The sequence below is a fragment of the Brachyistius frenatus genome, unplaced genomic scaffold (assembly GCF_029030835.1).
Source record: "Brachyistius frenatus isolate BFR_SWC_R1_liver_20210118 unplaced genomic scaffold, ASM2903083v1 Contig_226, whole genome shotgun sequence".
In the NCBI taxonomy this organism is placed as follows: Eukaryota; Metazoa; Chordata; class Actinopteri; family Embiotocidae; genus Brachyistius; species Brachyistius frenatus.
In genome coordinates this window covers 551,166-567,066 of record NW_027210825.1, presented here as the reverse complement: position 1 = coordinate 567,066, position 15,901 = coordinate 551,166, and the positions used below count along the sequence as shown (strand labels likewise).

The 15,901-nt window shown below is 43.8% G+C and overlaps 1 protein-coding gene and 1 long non-coding RNA gene across 31 annotated transcripts in view; both read right to left on the bottom strand.

Annotated features, from left to right (window-relative positions):
* Positions 1–351: 351 nt before the first annotated feature.
* On the bottom strand, positions 352–864 carry LOC138633563 (uncharacterized). The gene is made up of 2 exons (XR_011311894.1): positions 783–864; positions 352–750 (listed from the first exon to the last, which is right to left on the bottom strand). It is a non-coding gene; the product is annotated as an uncharacterized lncRNA (long non-coding RNA).
* A 1,357-nt stretch (positions 865–2,221) lies between these two features.
* The window catches only part of madd (MAP-kinase activating death domain), a 47,924-nt gene continuing 34,244 nt past the window's right edge, over positions 2,222–15,901 (bottom strand). For 15 of the 30 annotated variants that reach the window (XM_069719831.1, XM_069719830.1, XM_069719838.1 and 12 more), the window contains 14 exons: positions 15,708–15,791; positions 14,882–15,040; positions 13,923–14,043; positions 12,486–12,548; positions 11,457–11,577; positions 11,225–11,330; positions 11,013–11,123; positions 10,820–10,927; positions 10,556–10,720; positions 10,391–10,463; positions 9,793–9,899; positions 6,681–6,750; positions 4,437–4,483; positions 2,222–3,325 (listed from right to left, as the gene is read on the bottom strand). In XM_069719831.1, coding sequence (XP_069575932.1) covers positions 3,212–3,325; positions 4,437–4,483; positions 6,681–6,750; positions 9,793–9,899; positions 10,391–10,463; positions 10,556–10,720; positions 10,820–10,927; positions 11,013–11,123; positions 11,225–11,330; positions 11,457–11,577; positions 12,486–12,548; positions 13,923–14,043; positions 14,882–15,040; positions 15,708–15,791 — 1,449 coding nt within the window. In that variant the 3' untranslated portion in view covers positions 2,222–3,211. The remainder of the gene's footprint in view (positions 3,326–4,436; positions 4,484–6,680; positions 6,751–9,792; positions 9,900–10,390; positions 10,464–10,555; positions 10,721–10,819; positions 10,928–11,012; positions 11,124–11,224; positions 11,331–11,456; positions 11,578–12,485; positions 12,549–13,922; positions 14,044–14,881; positions 15,041–15,707; positions 15,792–15,901) is intronic. The other 15 variants (XM_069719841.1, XM_069719857.1, XM_069719858.1 and 12 more) reach the window with 6 other exon arrangements.

Sequence of the window (15,901 nt, the reverse complement as noted above, 5' to 3'; positions counted from 1 at the left end):
GCGTCTCCGCGTTCGATTTCCACGATGTCCGTTTCTTTTATTTAAACGCACTCGACGAACCGAAGAAACGACCTTCCCGCTCCGTCTGAGTCCGGATTTAGCGCCATCTGGTGGCGAAGTCATTTCTGAACGCGACACGCTTCTCCGACGTCGCCCGGTGTTTCCGCCGTCGCGTGTTTTAGGACTCGAGCTGCGACGCCAACTCGGATATTCGTACAAACAAAGTTTTCGTTTCCAAAAACAAAAATGATTTGCAAAAATAAATCTTTAAAGCTTTGAATTTGTGTCGTCCTCTTTTCTTTTTCTTTTTTTCCCCCAGACACTTCGTTACACAGAGGGACAATGAACCGCTTCATTTGGGACAACTTTATTATATTGCCAAAGCTGTACATATTCTATAAATACTTTTTACTGGATTACTTACACCTGGCATCTCCATTTCTTTATTTCACTTCTCTTTGCAGCAGCCAGCGAGTACGATGACAGAGGCGAGTTGTAATAATCCAGTTTAAAAAAACAACAAAACAAAACAAAAAACAAACAAACAAAAAAAAAATCCTTTTAACGTAAGCTGTAAATTCCCGGATCAGTTTTCGGAGCTCGTTGATGGAACAGCGATCGACATCCTACTGATTCTTTTCCTCTGCACAGATAAATTACTAAAAATAAAAAATAAAAATACAAGAATGAAAAATAAAAAAAAAAAACATCTTCCACTGACAGACACAGCGGTACCAACATATTGCTGATCTGGAGAAACACACACACACACACACACACACACACACACACACACACACACACACACACACACACACACACACTCTCTCACTGTGAAAGGTAACGGGGTGGGGGGCGGGGGGTGGGGGGGGGCAGCGACGGGATCCATCGAGGAACGCACGCGACATTAAGACACCAGCGGGTCTGAAGGACCAATCAGAGGACGGAAAACCGCTGCCGACTTCAGGGACGTTGTTTATTTATTTATTTATTTTTCCAGTCGGTCACGTGACAGCGGGCGTTTCCCCGTCACCGCCGGTTTCAGATCATCACGTTTGAACCGTCACCGGTTTTCCGACAGCTATGTTGAACATCTGGGACAAAAACAAGCAGCCGGGATAAGCCGGCTTTGAAGCGCGGACGTTTTATTTATTTATTTATTTTTTTTTTTTAAACAAATGATGAATTTATAATGAAAACAATAATCGACAGTTGAAGCTTCGGGTGGAAACATTGAAGCTGCTCCAGTTTCCAAGGTCGTATTTTCTGTGACTTTATGTTTGTCCGCTTTATATATATATTTTTTTTTTTTTCCTGCATCGTTCGGTCTTTATAAACGGTTAAAGAAAAGCCGAGTAGATGACGGGATTTTTTTTAAATTTTTTTAATTATTATTATTATTATTATTTCCACAGGGTTTTCTAATGCTAAATGAAACATATCGGATAAATACGAGGCTGCGCCTGGAATATTAAAACCCCGTAACCACGACGACGTCGGCGGGATGGAAAAACAACAAAAACCTCAAATATAAACAGTTTATGGCTGTTTTCTTTTGTTTTTATTAAACTCGCTCATTAAAACTAACTTGGCGAGTTTTTTGTTGTTGTTTTTGTTGTTGTTTTTTTCCTCCAATAACTGTAATAGTGTTCTTTTCGAGCGTCGACGCCGTTTTCACTCCGGCTGAAGAACGTTTCTCCGACTCTGGAATTACAAGCGAAACAACCGGATCGCAGAAGAAAAGAAGCCCGACGGCGATTTTTTTTTTATACGACGTTCCTCGGCGAGATCGACGAACGAGCGGCCGAGCGCCTGCTGTGATGTCACCGTTTGGGAGGGGTGGGGGAGGAGGGAGGTGGGCGGGGCTTACGGGCGGCGCAGCAGCTGTTTCCTGCCTGTTGTGATTGACCTGCGATCACCTCCGGGAGACGAACTTCGCGCGTTCGCGTCGCGCCGACGCGTTCGCTTCGATCAAAAAAAAAAAAACAAAACAAAAAACCAACAACAACAAAAAAACAAAAATTGTACGAGAGAAAGCAAAAAGTCTTTCTTACATTCGTCACCCTGTGACAGCCGGCGATCTGGAGGATCGCCCGGCTCTACAACGGCTAACTACTTTATTAAGTATTGCACATCTAGCAAATCAAAATTTTTGTAACATTGTATTTTTTTTAATTTTTTTCGTTTGTTTGTTTGTTTTTTTTTTTTATTTTTTTTTAAATCAGAGAAATGTACAGTCGATATACGTGTAGATTAAATAAATACTATATATAGAAATATATATATATATAATATTTATTTTCCGTCGTCATAGTAACATGCAAATCCATAACAGCAGACCACAGACGAGAAAAAGTTCACGGCAGAACTAGAACAGTAAAGCGAGCCGGGCGGCGCCGAGCTCGGGGCGAGGGAACGCGTCCGAGGGAACGCGTCCGAGGGAACGCGTCCGAGGGAACGCGTCCGAGGGAACGCGTCCGGGGGAACGCGTCCGAGGGAACGCGTCCGGGGGACACCCGCGGTAGTTTTTAGGGGCTCGAACACCATTTAAGAAGCGTTTACATGCGGCGCTCCGGTTGCGGCGGACGGTAGCGAGTTTCGGCGTCGGGATGTCCTGCGCTACGGGAGGGTCTCTGAATGCTTCACCATTTTTTTTTTTTTTTTTTTTTTTATAGTTATAAAATAATAAAAATTAAAAAAAACAACTTGGGAACAGACTGGAACTTTTACAGTAAAACCACATATCACAGAATAACGCACACAGTCGCACGGAGACGAGGGAGTGTTGGGGGGGGGGGCGGGGCTACACTTTAGTGAAGGTCAAGGGCTGTGCACGGGACCTGCATGCACTCTGCGCCTCGGGGGTGGGGCGGGGTGGGGGGCGTGGACCACTTCGGTTTGTTGTTGTTGTTGTTGTTAGCGACAACGGGGAACGATTGAAGACTTTTCACAGAACGTTTAACTAGTCGGGACGACAGCGGTGCAGACGGGTCGGGAAGTATTTACACGACATCACGGACCAGAACATGTCTGACACACGTGGATCTAAAGTGGAGGGGCGGGGTGGGGGTGGGGGGGGGGGCCTGAGGGCTTGTATGTACAAGGAGGAGAGAGCTGGGAGGAGGAGGAGGAGGGGGGGAGGAGCAGTGTGCTTCGAGTAAAGTTAAGGATTGTCAAAAGTCTGCGGGTGTCGGAGCTGGGCGGGCGGAGACTAGCTGGGGAGGGGTCTCGGCGACGGGATCTTGGGCTTCCCCTCCGCCTCCTTCCCCTTCACGGCAGCCACGTACGAGAAAAGGCAGAGGACCGAGTAACAGATCTGATGCGCCTGCAGAGGAAGACAAACGGCACAAAGCGTGAGGCGACACAGTCGAGGACGGAAGTCGCGAATCACACGAGGAGACCACAAAGTTTTTTGTTTTTTTTTAAAAAAGCCGACGGGAGGTTCGGGCCGACGATGACGTCGTCAAACAATGTTGGTTTTGTATCCGCGGCGAGTCGGCCGGCCGGCCGGCCGTGACGCGGCGGTAAACCGCTGGAGACGTTTGGCGGTTTGAATCGTCAATGAAGACAAACTAACCGAGCCGACGCGTCTGAAATGTTTCTGCAAATATTTTTTGGGTAGAAATCAAGAAAACACAAAGTGTGACAACATTGAGCGTTAAGTTTTGTTTACAAGTAAATTCCACAGGTTTCCTTGAACTTTTTATGTCCTCCGTGTGTTCTTTACCCCCGAAGTCCTAAATTTCCCATTTCCCTTGAACTCACCTGATAAAACCTGCTGACTAACTTATGTGTAATGTTAATTATAAGTATGCAATATCGCCGTGTCGACGTTTTGAAAACGTTTGGTTTTAAAACTGCTGAAACTTCCTCGTTTGGAAACAGCTAAAATGTCGAGTGCAGAATACACCATTAAATATCGGGGACTTTCTGGAGTTGTAAAATCCCCTCGTAGTTTTATAAACGTTTTAAAAACAGCATTTTGAAATGAAATGGTGTCGGTGTGGACGCAGCGTCTGCCGAGAGGACCGAACTCTGAAAACGGTGCCGTGGCATTGAAATGATAATCAAAAGGCGGTTCAGTATTAAGTGTTCACAGTTTCTGCTTGCACCACGTCACGGCTTCAGTTTTCAGATTTTCCAGAGTAAGCAGTTCATACAAAAAAAAAAAAAAAAATACTTTTTTAAAATTCACTGGGAACTATTTGACTGATATGCAAACAATAGTTTTTTTTTTTTTTTAGCTTCAGTTTCATTGGTAACAAGCTTCTTTTTTTTGGTGCTTTGCTGCCACCTTCTGGCCGTAGGAAGATATTACATGCAGCTGCAGGTAAAAACCTATAGATTTTTTTTTTTTTAAATAACAATTCAAATACTTTTGAAAAGCACGACTAACACCATCTCTGATACAGATACAAACACAGCAGAGGACTCACCATGGGGGTCTTGTACTTGTGGATCACCACTTCTTTAGTTTCAGGAACTATGCCGGTGCAAGAGACAAAACACAGAATTCAAAGGCAGCAGGAACTTCAATGAGTTCATGTTTGAGAAGCTTTAGAGGAGGTTGAGGGGGGTTGGGGGGTGGGGGGCGAGGATTAAGAGGGTTGGACTTTTAAACGAGGTGAAATATGAGATGTGGGCCAAGAAGAGTCCACCGAGAAAACAGCTGGAAGTTCACCGAAGTGGACAGGAAGTGAAGAGCGAGGGCGGCTTCGTCCAGTTTGGGTCGAATCGAGTCGCGACATCCTTTTTTTTTTTTTTTTTTTTCTTTTCACGTTGAAACAAATTCACATTCGGACGAATCAAAGCGCTCGGGTTTGATCTTTTGGGTTCGATCGGATGGATCTGAACCGGATCGGGCCGGGCCGTGCCGTGCCGTGCCGTTTCGCGGAGACGTTCGTGGCCCACGAAATGGACGGATGAAAAGACACAAATGTTTCGGAACAGGAGACCGTCGTAAAGTTTTACATGTGAAGGAACAACAAACAGAAGGACGACCCGTCCCCTCCCCTCCCCCCCCCCGTCCCTCCCCCTCCCCTCCCGGTGAACTGAAAGTTAGGACATCGACAGAAAAGCAGCTACGAGAGGACCCCAAAACCCTTCGACCCAGGACCAGGTCGCCGTCCGCGGGACGGACCGACTTTTCATTAGTAACCGTGAACCCGTGGAGAGGTGAGAGTCTGAGGGGGGGGGGGGGGCGATCTCCGAAATGAAAAGCAAGGTGATGGAAGGAAGCGGAGGGGGAAACTCCTGGTACAGAAAGAACAACAACAACAACAACAAAAGAGAAAAGAAAAGAAAAAGGGGGTGGCGGATGTGGGGCGAAGGGGTGGGGGTGGGGTGGGGTCGAAATAAATGAATATCCAATGAGACGGACGGAGTGAGGAAATATATTTGGATTTAGTTTTGAGTAAGGAAGGAGAAAGGTGACGACACTTTACCTGCTGGAGAATGAAGGTTTTCATAGTGGCAAAGATGAGGGCAACATTACAAAAAGCAGCACAGAGACACGACAGTAACCCAGCCAGGCGCTCCACTTCAGCCTCTGGTGACGCTACTCTGACCGTCACGCCGAGTCAGCGCTTCGCATTTATTTGCTATCCACGTTAAACAACAACAACAACAACAACAACAACGACGACAACAACAACAACGCTACGAACTACTCAAAACTCCCGGAGGCAACAAAAGGTTGAACTCTCTCCCCCCAACTCTCCCGTTTGTCCCGTTTAATGTTTTTGGATCTTTTCTGAAGTTCGATTATTTTAAGGAAACTTAATAGAAACTCACTCGAACGGCTACAAAAACAAAACAAAAAACAAACAAACAAACAAACAAACAAAAACTCCCGCCGTCGTTCACTCGTTCACTCGTCCGGTCGCGTCGGACGCTCGCTGCCGATTTCAGGGTAAAAGTTTTACTCATAACGCGGGAAAACGTTTAAAAAAAAATGTAAATCTATTTATTATGGAGTACTCTTTCAGTTTAAGGAGGATGGTATTCTACATTTGTTCTTACTGTCCCGGGAAAGAGTCAAAACCGACAAGTCGGGTCGCCCGTCTCAGCATTTCCTGCCCGGACTTTGCTCCGAGCCCATCGGTTCCTACTCCAGACGCGAATCCGCGAAAACGGGTTTCGTTTACATGGTTTCGTATTTTAAAAGAACGTCTTAAAACAGCCGGGAACTCAAACAGGAGCAGTGAGCGAGTTTGTCGGGGACTATTTTCAGCCACAGATTAAAACGCACCGTCGTGCTCCGGTGAGAATATTCAGAAGCAGTAACGAAGGCTTCGGATGTACACGGGGGCAATTCTTGTTTCTTTTTAACAGTTTGGGTCTTTTCGTGAGCTTTTTAAAACGATATAAACTTCGTAATTTCTAAAAAAAAAAAGTAAAAATAAAAAAAAGGAGACTCGGTAAATGTGACGAACTCCTGCAGAACTTATTTCACCAATGACGTTTAAACTCTGACTGTAAATGACGGGATGAACCTGAACGCCTCACGAAGAATCCATCACTCACTGAATCGCCTGCAGACGTCAGCGTCTGAGCGCTCCTCGAGGAGAGCGAGTATCCAATTGAGTGGACCCTTATTAGCTCTGGTCAATAGATTTGCCGTGAAGCTGAGTTACTGCCGTGCCGAGTACAGGCCTACAATCAATAGATGGTGTAATTACCAAATTCCTCCAGGACAAAGACTCCCTTCACTGTATTGCACTTTTTAATGTGACTCAGCTCTATGAAAACCTAAAAACAAACGAAAAAACAAACAAAAACAAGACAGACCATTATTAACTCAACAACACTGGATGAAAAGTAAACACTTCATATTTAGAAAAAGTTGCCATGTTAAACTCGTTTTCATTCAGTATGAAAAGGTGTTAAAAAAAAAAAAGGGAAAAAAAGAAAAGAAAAGAAAATTTACAACAGCTACACATGAAATGCAAGCTTTCAAAAGAGCTTAACGAACGAGAAAACCAAAAAAGAAAAGGTAAAGCACAATGTGAGAAGTTTCCATGATCAAACGCATACATGGGCGATGAGGAGAAATGCATTTAGTCTGCTCGAAGCTCAACAACTAACTCAACATGACCGCTTTCATCCTTTGACTTAGATTTGAGTGAAAAAAAACAGCACACACAAAAAAAACAACAACAACAAAAAAACTAGATACAAAAAGAAATAAAACGACACATTTCTTTGAATGCTCGGAGATGCAAGATGGCCCACATGATGCATACATGGAAGTTCCATACAAAATGTAGACAAGGACACAAAATTAGGTTTGCCATACAGCTAGGACAGGAAGAAAAAACAACAACAACAACAACAACAGAAAAAGAAAAGAAATGAAAGAGGAAAAAAAATAATTAAATGAACACAAAAAACAAAAACAACCCAATAAGATGTAACTGCTAATAAGCAAACACAGCAGAGGTTGTGTACCTTCCGCTCCTTGCAGGGGGAGAGAGCATGGGAGAGAAATGGTTTGGATTATTATCGGACAGAAGAGCACAAACACTCGACGGCCCTCCGAGAGGGCGTCATCCACAGGAGCCTCGTACAGATTCAGATCACCGGAGTTACCGGAGCCAATATGGAAAAAAAATAAATAAATAAATAAAAGTTAAAAAAAAAAAAAACATCAACAAAAGGACTCAGCCCCCTTGGAAAAAAAACAAACTAGGAAATAGAAGAAGAACAGAAAACAAAAAAAAAAAACCAGGACTTGAGGTTTGACTAGGTTATCGAGAGCTGGATTCACCTTTGTTTTCCCGGACTTTAAACATCTCGGCCCCCCCACCTCCCCTCACCCGCCTAACCCCGCCAGAGCCCTCCAATGCCTCCTCCTCCAGCAACAAGGGCCGGCACACCAACGTCACTTGCTCACACAGCAGAACAGATAAGTGAGGCCCGGGAACCCGACCCGGCCGCTCGCTCAGTCTGTGTTTTTTTCGTTTAAAAAAAAAAAAAAAAAAAAAAAACTTTCGAAACGGCCGATCAAAGCTCCTGCTGAGGTATGTGGTTAAAAAAAAAAAAAAAAAAAAAAAAAAGGCCGTTTCATGAGCTGCAAATCACCCCAATCTAAACCGTGGATGTGAACTCGTTCTAGAAATGCGGTGCTCCGCGCCGAGAGTCTCGTTTCTTTTTGTCCAGCTCGCGCGGAAGCTTTTCATTTAAGTCGCGTGCCGCTCGACTCTTTACAACGTGAAGGGCGACTTGAACCAAAGAGCCTGAGGTGGAAAGATTGAAAGACTGAAAGACTGAAAGATTGAAAGATTGCTCAGTGGAGCAACATCCAGGATAAAGGGTCAGTTCACCCCAGTTGGAACATCTGGCCACGCAGAAATCTTAACATGAAAAATTACATTTAATCCTGCACTGACTTGACTTTTTATGGATATTACATTTTTAGTCTGTTACTCAACTAAGAGAAAATGTATCTGCAACGAATCTGAGTACTTATTAAAAAAAATAATAAAAAAATCTTTTGTCACATTTGACCAAGAATTACAAAAAAACTAAATCATAAAAATACGTAGCTTTACAAAACAGACAATCTGTGACTAATATAAAAAAAAAAATAGAGGCTAAAACATCTGCAAAAATAAGGGATTTAATTGCACTTTTAATGATTAAACACAAGTTTACAGTGTGTACAAAACTAATTTAACATATTCCTCATTGCAATAAATTTGAAATTAAAGCCGTCACTTCTGTTTTTTACTTTTGTTCTAGTTTTTTTTTTTTTTTTCCCAGTCAGCCAGCAAGTGGTTTGTTCTGATGATGAGCGGAGAGGTTGAAGATAAATTCATTTCCACAAATAAGATTCCCTTCGCTTCACTTGTACTGAGCTGGAGGCAGAAAAACTGTCAACAACAACCGTCTGCATGGCTCGATGTTTCTCTCTTTTTAATTTGGGGGGACTGAAATCAGTTTAAGTGACGTAGGTTTTGTATTTCCTCTTTGGCAGCACCTCCCTCGTTTGTTTCGTTGTATTTAAAAGGTGTCCGTTACCTGCAGTGCGTCCCTGATCTGTTCAGCTCCATCTCTATCAAAACTACTCAACATCGTTCAATCACAGCTTCTAATGAGCCCGAGGAGACGCGTCAACCCGACTACCTCTACCTGCAGACGTGAACACAACACATGACGACGTTCAAGGGTCCAAACTCCAAAGTTGCTATTAAATAGCCAATTATTAATGAAAAGTCTTTGCTCAAGGTCATCTGTGTTACCACTGAAGCACAACACACACACACACACACACACACAGATTAACACCTCGTCACCTCCCACACAGGAAATGAACGCGAGGTTTGAGCACCACAGATATGAAAAAGAAACTTGTGTGGAAGGGCGTGTTAATATTGTTCTGGGCACGGCATGCACACAAACACGCACGCACGCACAAACAAACAAACAAACAAACACAAAGTGAAACTAAAAAGAAAAAAAAAAAAAAAAAAAAAAAAAAAGCAAATCCAAAAAAGCAAAAAGCACAAACAGGAATTCTTCCTCTATGAGAAAACATCAGGTCCGATTGAATGCCAATCAAAAGATGTCGTGATCAATCAGCTGTGAACGTTTGGACTGAGATTTTACCAACGATAGAGGAAGACGTCACGGGGATGACAGGAAATGATACGGAGGCAAACAGGAGAGACGAGCGGATGGTGGACCGAAGGACGGGATGAGCTCTGAACCATCGTGAGTGGCTTGGTGTCCGTCCTCATGCCCGTGTGTGAGATGAGAAGCCGTTTCTCTGCTGTGGTCCTGGTCGCTTACCTGGCTGTGCATGAATTTCAGGTTGATTCCCTCCAGTGTGACCTGCAGCAGTCCCCCTTCACCCGTCTTCATGTCCTGGACGGGGAACTCGCCGCCGAGCTCCGGACCTGAAGGGAGGACGGAGGGAGGGAAGATTTGAGCTCGTCTTAGCTGGGTTTTTTTTTAGTTTTTTTTTAAATAGTCTTTAAAAACACTGAAAGCACTTCATATTGAAGATGAAACCTTCAAATGTTTCAAAAGGACATTGAAGGACTGAAAAGCTGATTTTATTCTCACCAAACTGTTCATTAAAGTACATTCTGATAACAAGATTGTAATAATGATACTAAATAGTTTCTGCTTTTTAACCACCGTACCAAACAAATATTTAACTGTGACCTTGAAACCAACGTACAGTAGTCAGAGGGAGGAAGGAAGGAAGGAAGGAAGGAAGGAGGGAGGGAGGAAGGGAGGGAGAGAAGAAGGAAGGAAGGAAGGAAGGAAGGAGTGTGTGTACACGCGGGGTTAATCGTGAAGTAGTTCCAAGCGATTGTGGAATAGTATTTGCCTTCCCTTAAAGACAGACAGACAGACAGACAGAGACAGAGACCCTCCATACCTGGTTTAATGCTCTGCTGTCTGGCTGCAGCTCTTTCCATACTGTCTTTAACACAGTAGTAGAGTTCACGACACTGGAACACAAAGGAACGTTATCTGAATGAGTCCCTGATGTTCTCCTGCAGTCAGTTTAAGCTTCAGGATTCAGAGCGGTGAAGTTTCTCACCTTTTTGGTATAGAACTTGTTGAGCTGCGTCTCCTGGCCGTTGCGTCTCCACAGACAGAGCACCTTGGTCTTGGGGCAGTACGTCATGTTGATGAGCTTCTCGTACCACCAGCGCTCGTACACGGTGCCGATGTTGCTGCGCAGGACGATGCAGTCGTCGCACACCTGAAACCAAGAGGAGTTCAAGTTCAACGCGACGAGACAACTTTGTCGTTTATAGAAACGTCTACTTCGTGCAGAAGCTCCCGTTCGGAATCTGCGTACCTCCATGAAGAAGATGTCTCCCGTGGTGTCGGTGCCGGCGTGAACGACAAACGTTTGTTTCTTGATGTGACGGCTTCCGCTGGGCCTGATTGGCAGCTCGCGGCCGTTCTACGGACAAACGTTCAGCACGAATCAACGCAAGGGACAGAACAGGAAGTTGAGGTAGCTAGATTGAAAGAGGACGGCTACTCACCATGTTGGCCAGCTTGTCCAGTACCTCGTTGATCTCTTGGCTGTACGTGAGGCCGATGTGCGACTTGCCCATCAGGCGCCTCACTTTCTTCCTGACGTCATTTTTGTTCAACTAAACAAACGGAAACATCAACGGGGATCCAAAGTTTAGATGCGCGGCGGTCAGCAAACAACTCCTGCGATTAAAACGGAGACAAAAACCGACTGTCGTACTTTCATCATCAGCATGTATGCGATCATGTTGTGCAGCAGGGTGGCCAGGAGTCGGTCCTCGTCGTCCTCCAGACGCTTGCGGTCGTGATCGCCCAGCGACAGGTATCTGTGTCGACGTAGAAAAACACAAGACGGGCCGGTATTACCAGTCCGGGGCGGGTTTCATAAAGGACGGCGTCGATTTAAAACTATCTGGAGCAGCTTTATTGACGACAGTTTGAACGGGCCGAACCTTTCGATCATCTCCTGAGGGCCCTGGTCCATCCCCATGCCCTCACGCTCCAACATCACCGCGTCCAAGAAGGCGTCCTCCCAGAACTGGACCTGGTCCCACAGAGTGGAGCGCTCCTTACCTGGAAACACAAAGACCGGTACACGTGGCTCCTCAAATGTTGATCTGTTTAAACACCGCATGCAGCCACAGACACACACCAAGTCTTTCACACCAGACTATATATATATATATATATATATATATACATATATATAAAGAGATGGTCGCACTCTGACCATTACGCCCAAAACTTAAAAAGAGTCAGTAAGACCAGGTCTAAATAAACATGATGCTTGTTGTAACATAAAACTGAACAGTTGGGAGGTTTGTGACGAAGCTCACGACAACCAGGTCCATTAAAGCCTTTAATTGAATTGTTATCGTCTTGTCTTAATGCTGCATTTATAGTTGGGAGTCCGACGCTGCCTTTAAGTGCTGCTGTTTGTAGCCTTCCTGAAATCACGCTGCAAACAGTCCCAAAACTATTGAAAGCACTACAACTAAAAATGGGCGTTGACTTAAAGAATAGAATGAACACGAGGAATTATTTTCACAGGATGCAAAATAGAAATAAAATACCAACTCGATTCCTTTCTGCGGTTAATCGTTGGAAATCTTGACATTTCCCAGTTTCATTTACCAGCTGGCTGCTCGGCTCATTATTGCATTTCTGATGGCACTCATCCAACAAGCAAACCCACAACATCTTAAGCTCTTTTAATCAAAATGGAAGTCAGTCAGAAAGTGTCTGTGAGCAGAAATTGAAGTAAATGAGAGTTGAAGCACAAGATAATAGAAATCACAAACATCTTGCAGTCTTTGATCTCCATGCGGTGCTTATATTATATCCACTTCTATCCACGTTAAACAGACGTGCAGCCCATTAAGGGACAGAAAAACACCCACATCCCACTGTATACACCCCCCACACACACACACATACTAGGGGGGGGAAAAAAAGGGACAAACGCAAGAGATCAGCCCTACTTAGAGAAAAGGTTTCCATGGCAGCATCCTCTAGTTGATCCCAAACGGAGCTCTTATCGCGGCCTGGAAGGATTTCCCAGCAGGAGCAGCAGGAGGGAAGAGAAGCAGCGAGAGCAGGAAGGGGGTTAGGCCAAGAGGTGAGCAGGTTTAACGGCAAAAACGAGAGCAGAGCGAGACGAGACCCGAACCGGAGGAAACCAAAACAACGAGCCTCCAGCTTGGAATGGAAACGTTCAAAGGATTTCTATTTGTACGAGTAAATAAATGATCTTTTAACTGCGGTTTGTGGTGATGAGGCTGTGTGTTTACGATCTGATTAAATTTTAAGTTAAAGTTCAGGGTTTCCACTCTACGGCAAACTTCAAATCCCCCCCCCTGACGAAAAATGAATTTCCTGTGACCGTTAATAAAATGAAAACAGTGCAGCTTTATGCTGATCAGACAAAATCCAGCCACATTATCTTATTCCCAGCAGTTTGCGACCCCTGTTTACTAGTTCACTGGCGTTTTCAGTGCAAAACTTTTGTTTTTTTTTTTAACTGTTTAAACAATAAACTGAGCTAAACATTTCTTCTTAAGAGGCAACAAAATGAATGATTTTCCTCGTGCCGCAGGCACTAAAGATTCTCTTCCGCTGGGCTGCAGCAGAGCAGTGATGGAGGCAGCGGGCTTCTTGGGAGTAAAGAGCTCCCTCTAGCATATTTTGAACAGATCAATAGTAGTTTTACATACTTTACATCTGGCTCTTCTGTCATCGACTCATTAAAGTCATAATTTTGTAGCCAAAGCTGTTGAAATGTTTATTTCCCCTTCGTTGGCAGCTCCAGGAAAAAGCACATTTTGACTTGACGTGATAGTTGACGAGCAGGAAGAAGATAAAAAAAAAACACTCAGGAAACAAGTCAAATAATACTGTGTAAGAAATACTTCTTTGAAAATATTTCGATAAATGGCAACTCAATTTTAAACATGCCACAAACAGAACTCCATAATATTTCATAACTTGCCCCTTTCATAAATAGTCAATCACATTATGTGGAATTACATCAGAGAAAAGAACAGCGGTTTAGTTCACCGGGTTGAAAAATGTAACACTTATATGTCACTTCTAGCTCATCACATGTCCGACTTCTGCTTTTTTTTCTCCTAAAAATAACCGTTAGAGAAATTTCACCGTGCTTACGATAACACGGAGGCCGCATGCCAAAAATTACAGTAAAAGTTCGGAAGTGAAAATTTGAAAAGCTTTCTTTGCTTTGGTGGAAGCATCTTATCATGTGAACAGCTGTTTGGCACGAAAGATTTTTCTCTGACAAACAACAAAGACCATGTTAGTAAAGCGACGCGGCACAATGTGCAGTAACAGCAGAAGGAAGTGTTTATAAGAACACAGGAAGCAGAAAGGTCAGCTGTGCGACTTATAGATCCGAACATTACCCAGCAGGCCTTCGCACAGGTAGATCCTCATACTGATGTCCTCCACGGGCTGTGCAGGCGGCACCTTCGCCACGGCAGGGAGGGGATCTTTAACACCTGGTTTCAGAGTGTGAGTCTTTCCCTGAGGAAACAGGGCGTGGAAAGGTCAACAGCAAACACTGTACAGCTTAATACATTTTGAGTACCGTTACCTGCACGAGGGAAGTCGTGTTTGCAGTTCGTTTGTCAGGCGGATAACAGAAAACACCAGCGACCCGATTTCTCCAAATGATGTGGCCGATCCGGAAGTTATTTTTCACTTTCAAGGGACTCTGCTAAATGTCATGCATCTTAAAATCCAGTAGATGGAAGTCAAGTTTAACAGTGACAAACATAGGCCATTCCAGAAATACAGTAATCAGACAAGCAGTCCAAAATACAACCCACATTCACTGATAACAGTTATCCTCCGAGATACACATGTACCCCCCGAAACCAAATACAGCCTGCAGTTGTTATGGAGCACTCGGGCACAACTGTACCATCTCCCCCGTTAGAGGAGTGGACTGTTGGCCTCGCCAAACAGGTCTACGCTGTTCTAGCTGCAAATGTTTTTGCCCTATTTTTTTTTTTTTTTAATTGTTGCATCACTTTTCCAGACACAAAGTGCATTCAGAGTGTTTTTAACATGTAAACAAACGTTGCTCATTTGAACTCCTCTCACCCCTTTAAAAATCACCATTTGAGCTTTAAAACACCACAAACTTTGAATAGATGCAGGATTGCTGACAGAAACTATTTTCCAGGACATTAAACTGGTGGAAAAACAAAAACGGGAATCTTCCGAGTTTTTCTAGTATGCACTGAAACCTTAAAAGTGTTTAAACAAATTCATGACTTTATAACTTCAAATGAAGTTGGTGTCTAATTAAAAGTTGGCGGAAGAGGACAATTAAACGCAAGAACTTTATTCTACTTACAAACACCGAGCTGGTGGCTGGATTGGTTTCAATCTCACTGTCAGAAAGAGTCCCTCTGGACTGAGTTAAATGAGGAGCCATCCTCCCACCGAGGCCGTCTCCCGCTGTGCTGCTCAGATCGCTGTCAGCTCCAAGAGTTTCTCCGGAGCTGTTGCTTATCTGGAAAAAAAAAAAAAAAAAAAAAAGGAAAAATCCAGGTAAGAACGATACAGATGTGGAGGAGTTTTACAGGCAGAAGGGTGGTTGTGAAAGAAAAACCTACATATTAAACAGCATAGCAACCTGATCCAGACCTTCACTGAAGTTACATGTTTTTTGGGCATTTTTTTGTTACATACACCAAAATATATTAAAGTTCTTATATCAGGATTCATTTTTTTTTTAGACGGGAACAAACCGAACACTAAAGCATTTTTAGTGTATTTGAAAAGTTTTGGTTTCCACTTGAATATTTACAAAATAATTGTTTGAACAACGTTCGGCTGCACATCTCGAGTTTGTAACGACGGACACTCGCTCGCCATTGAAGATGAAGGAGTCCAATTCATCTCCAAGTATATTAACTTCAGCTTCGTCAAACACAGATTAAAAACCATAATTTGTCCAATTTAAACATCACGCTGCACTGCTGGCATGATGCCAACGATCCCTCCGTTTCTCAATTATTCTTTTTTTTTTTTTTTTTCTGTAAATGGCAGAAAACAGAACAACAACACAAAGAAAACATATCCTACGAGAACCTACAGTTGATAATAAAGCACTACGCAGACGGAATAAAAAAAGAAAGAAAGTGCGTGATGAGTTGGCCGACTTGGCCGTGCCCTACCACTGTGCTGGCCTCCGACTCCTGGCTGGTGCTTCTAGTCAGGATCGGCGGCTCTGAGCTCGTTACGGACTCCGTGTCGCTCTTCTGCAAACGCAAAACAAAACAAAACAGAGCAAGTGGACAGATGTCAGCGGTGGACGTGCGATCACGTCCAACTGTTTTGTTTTTACACTCTTAAATTGTCCGCTTGGCAA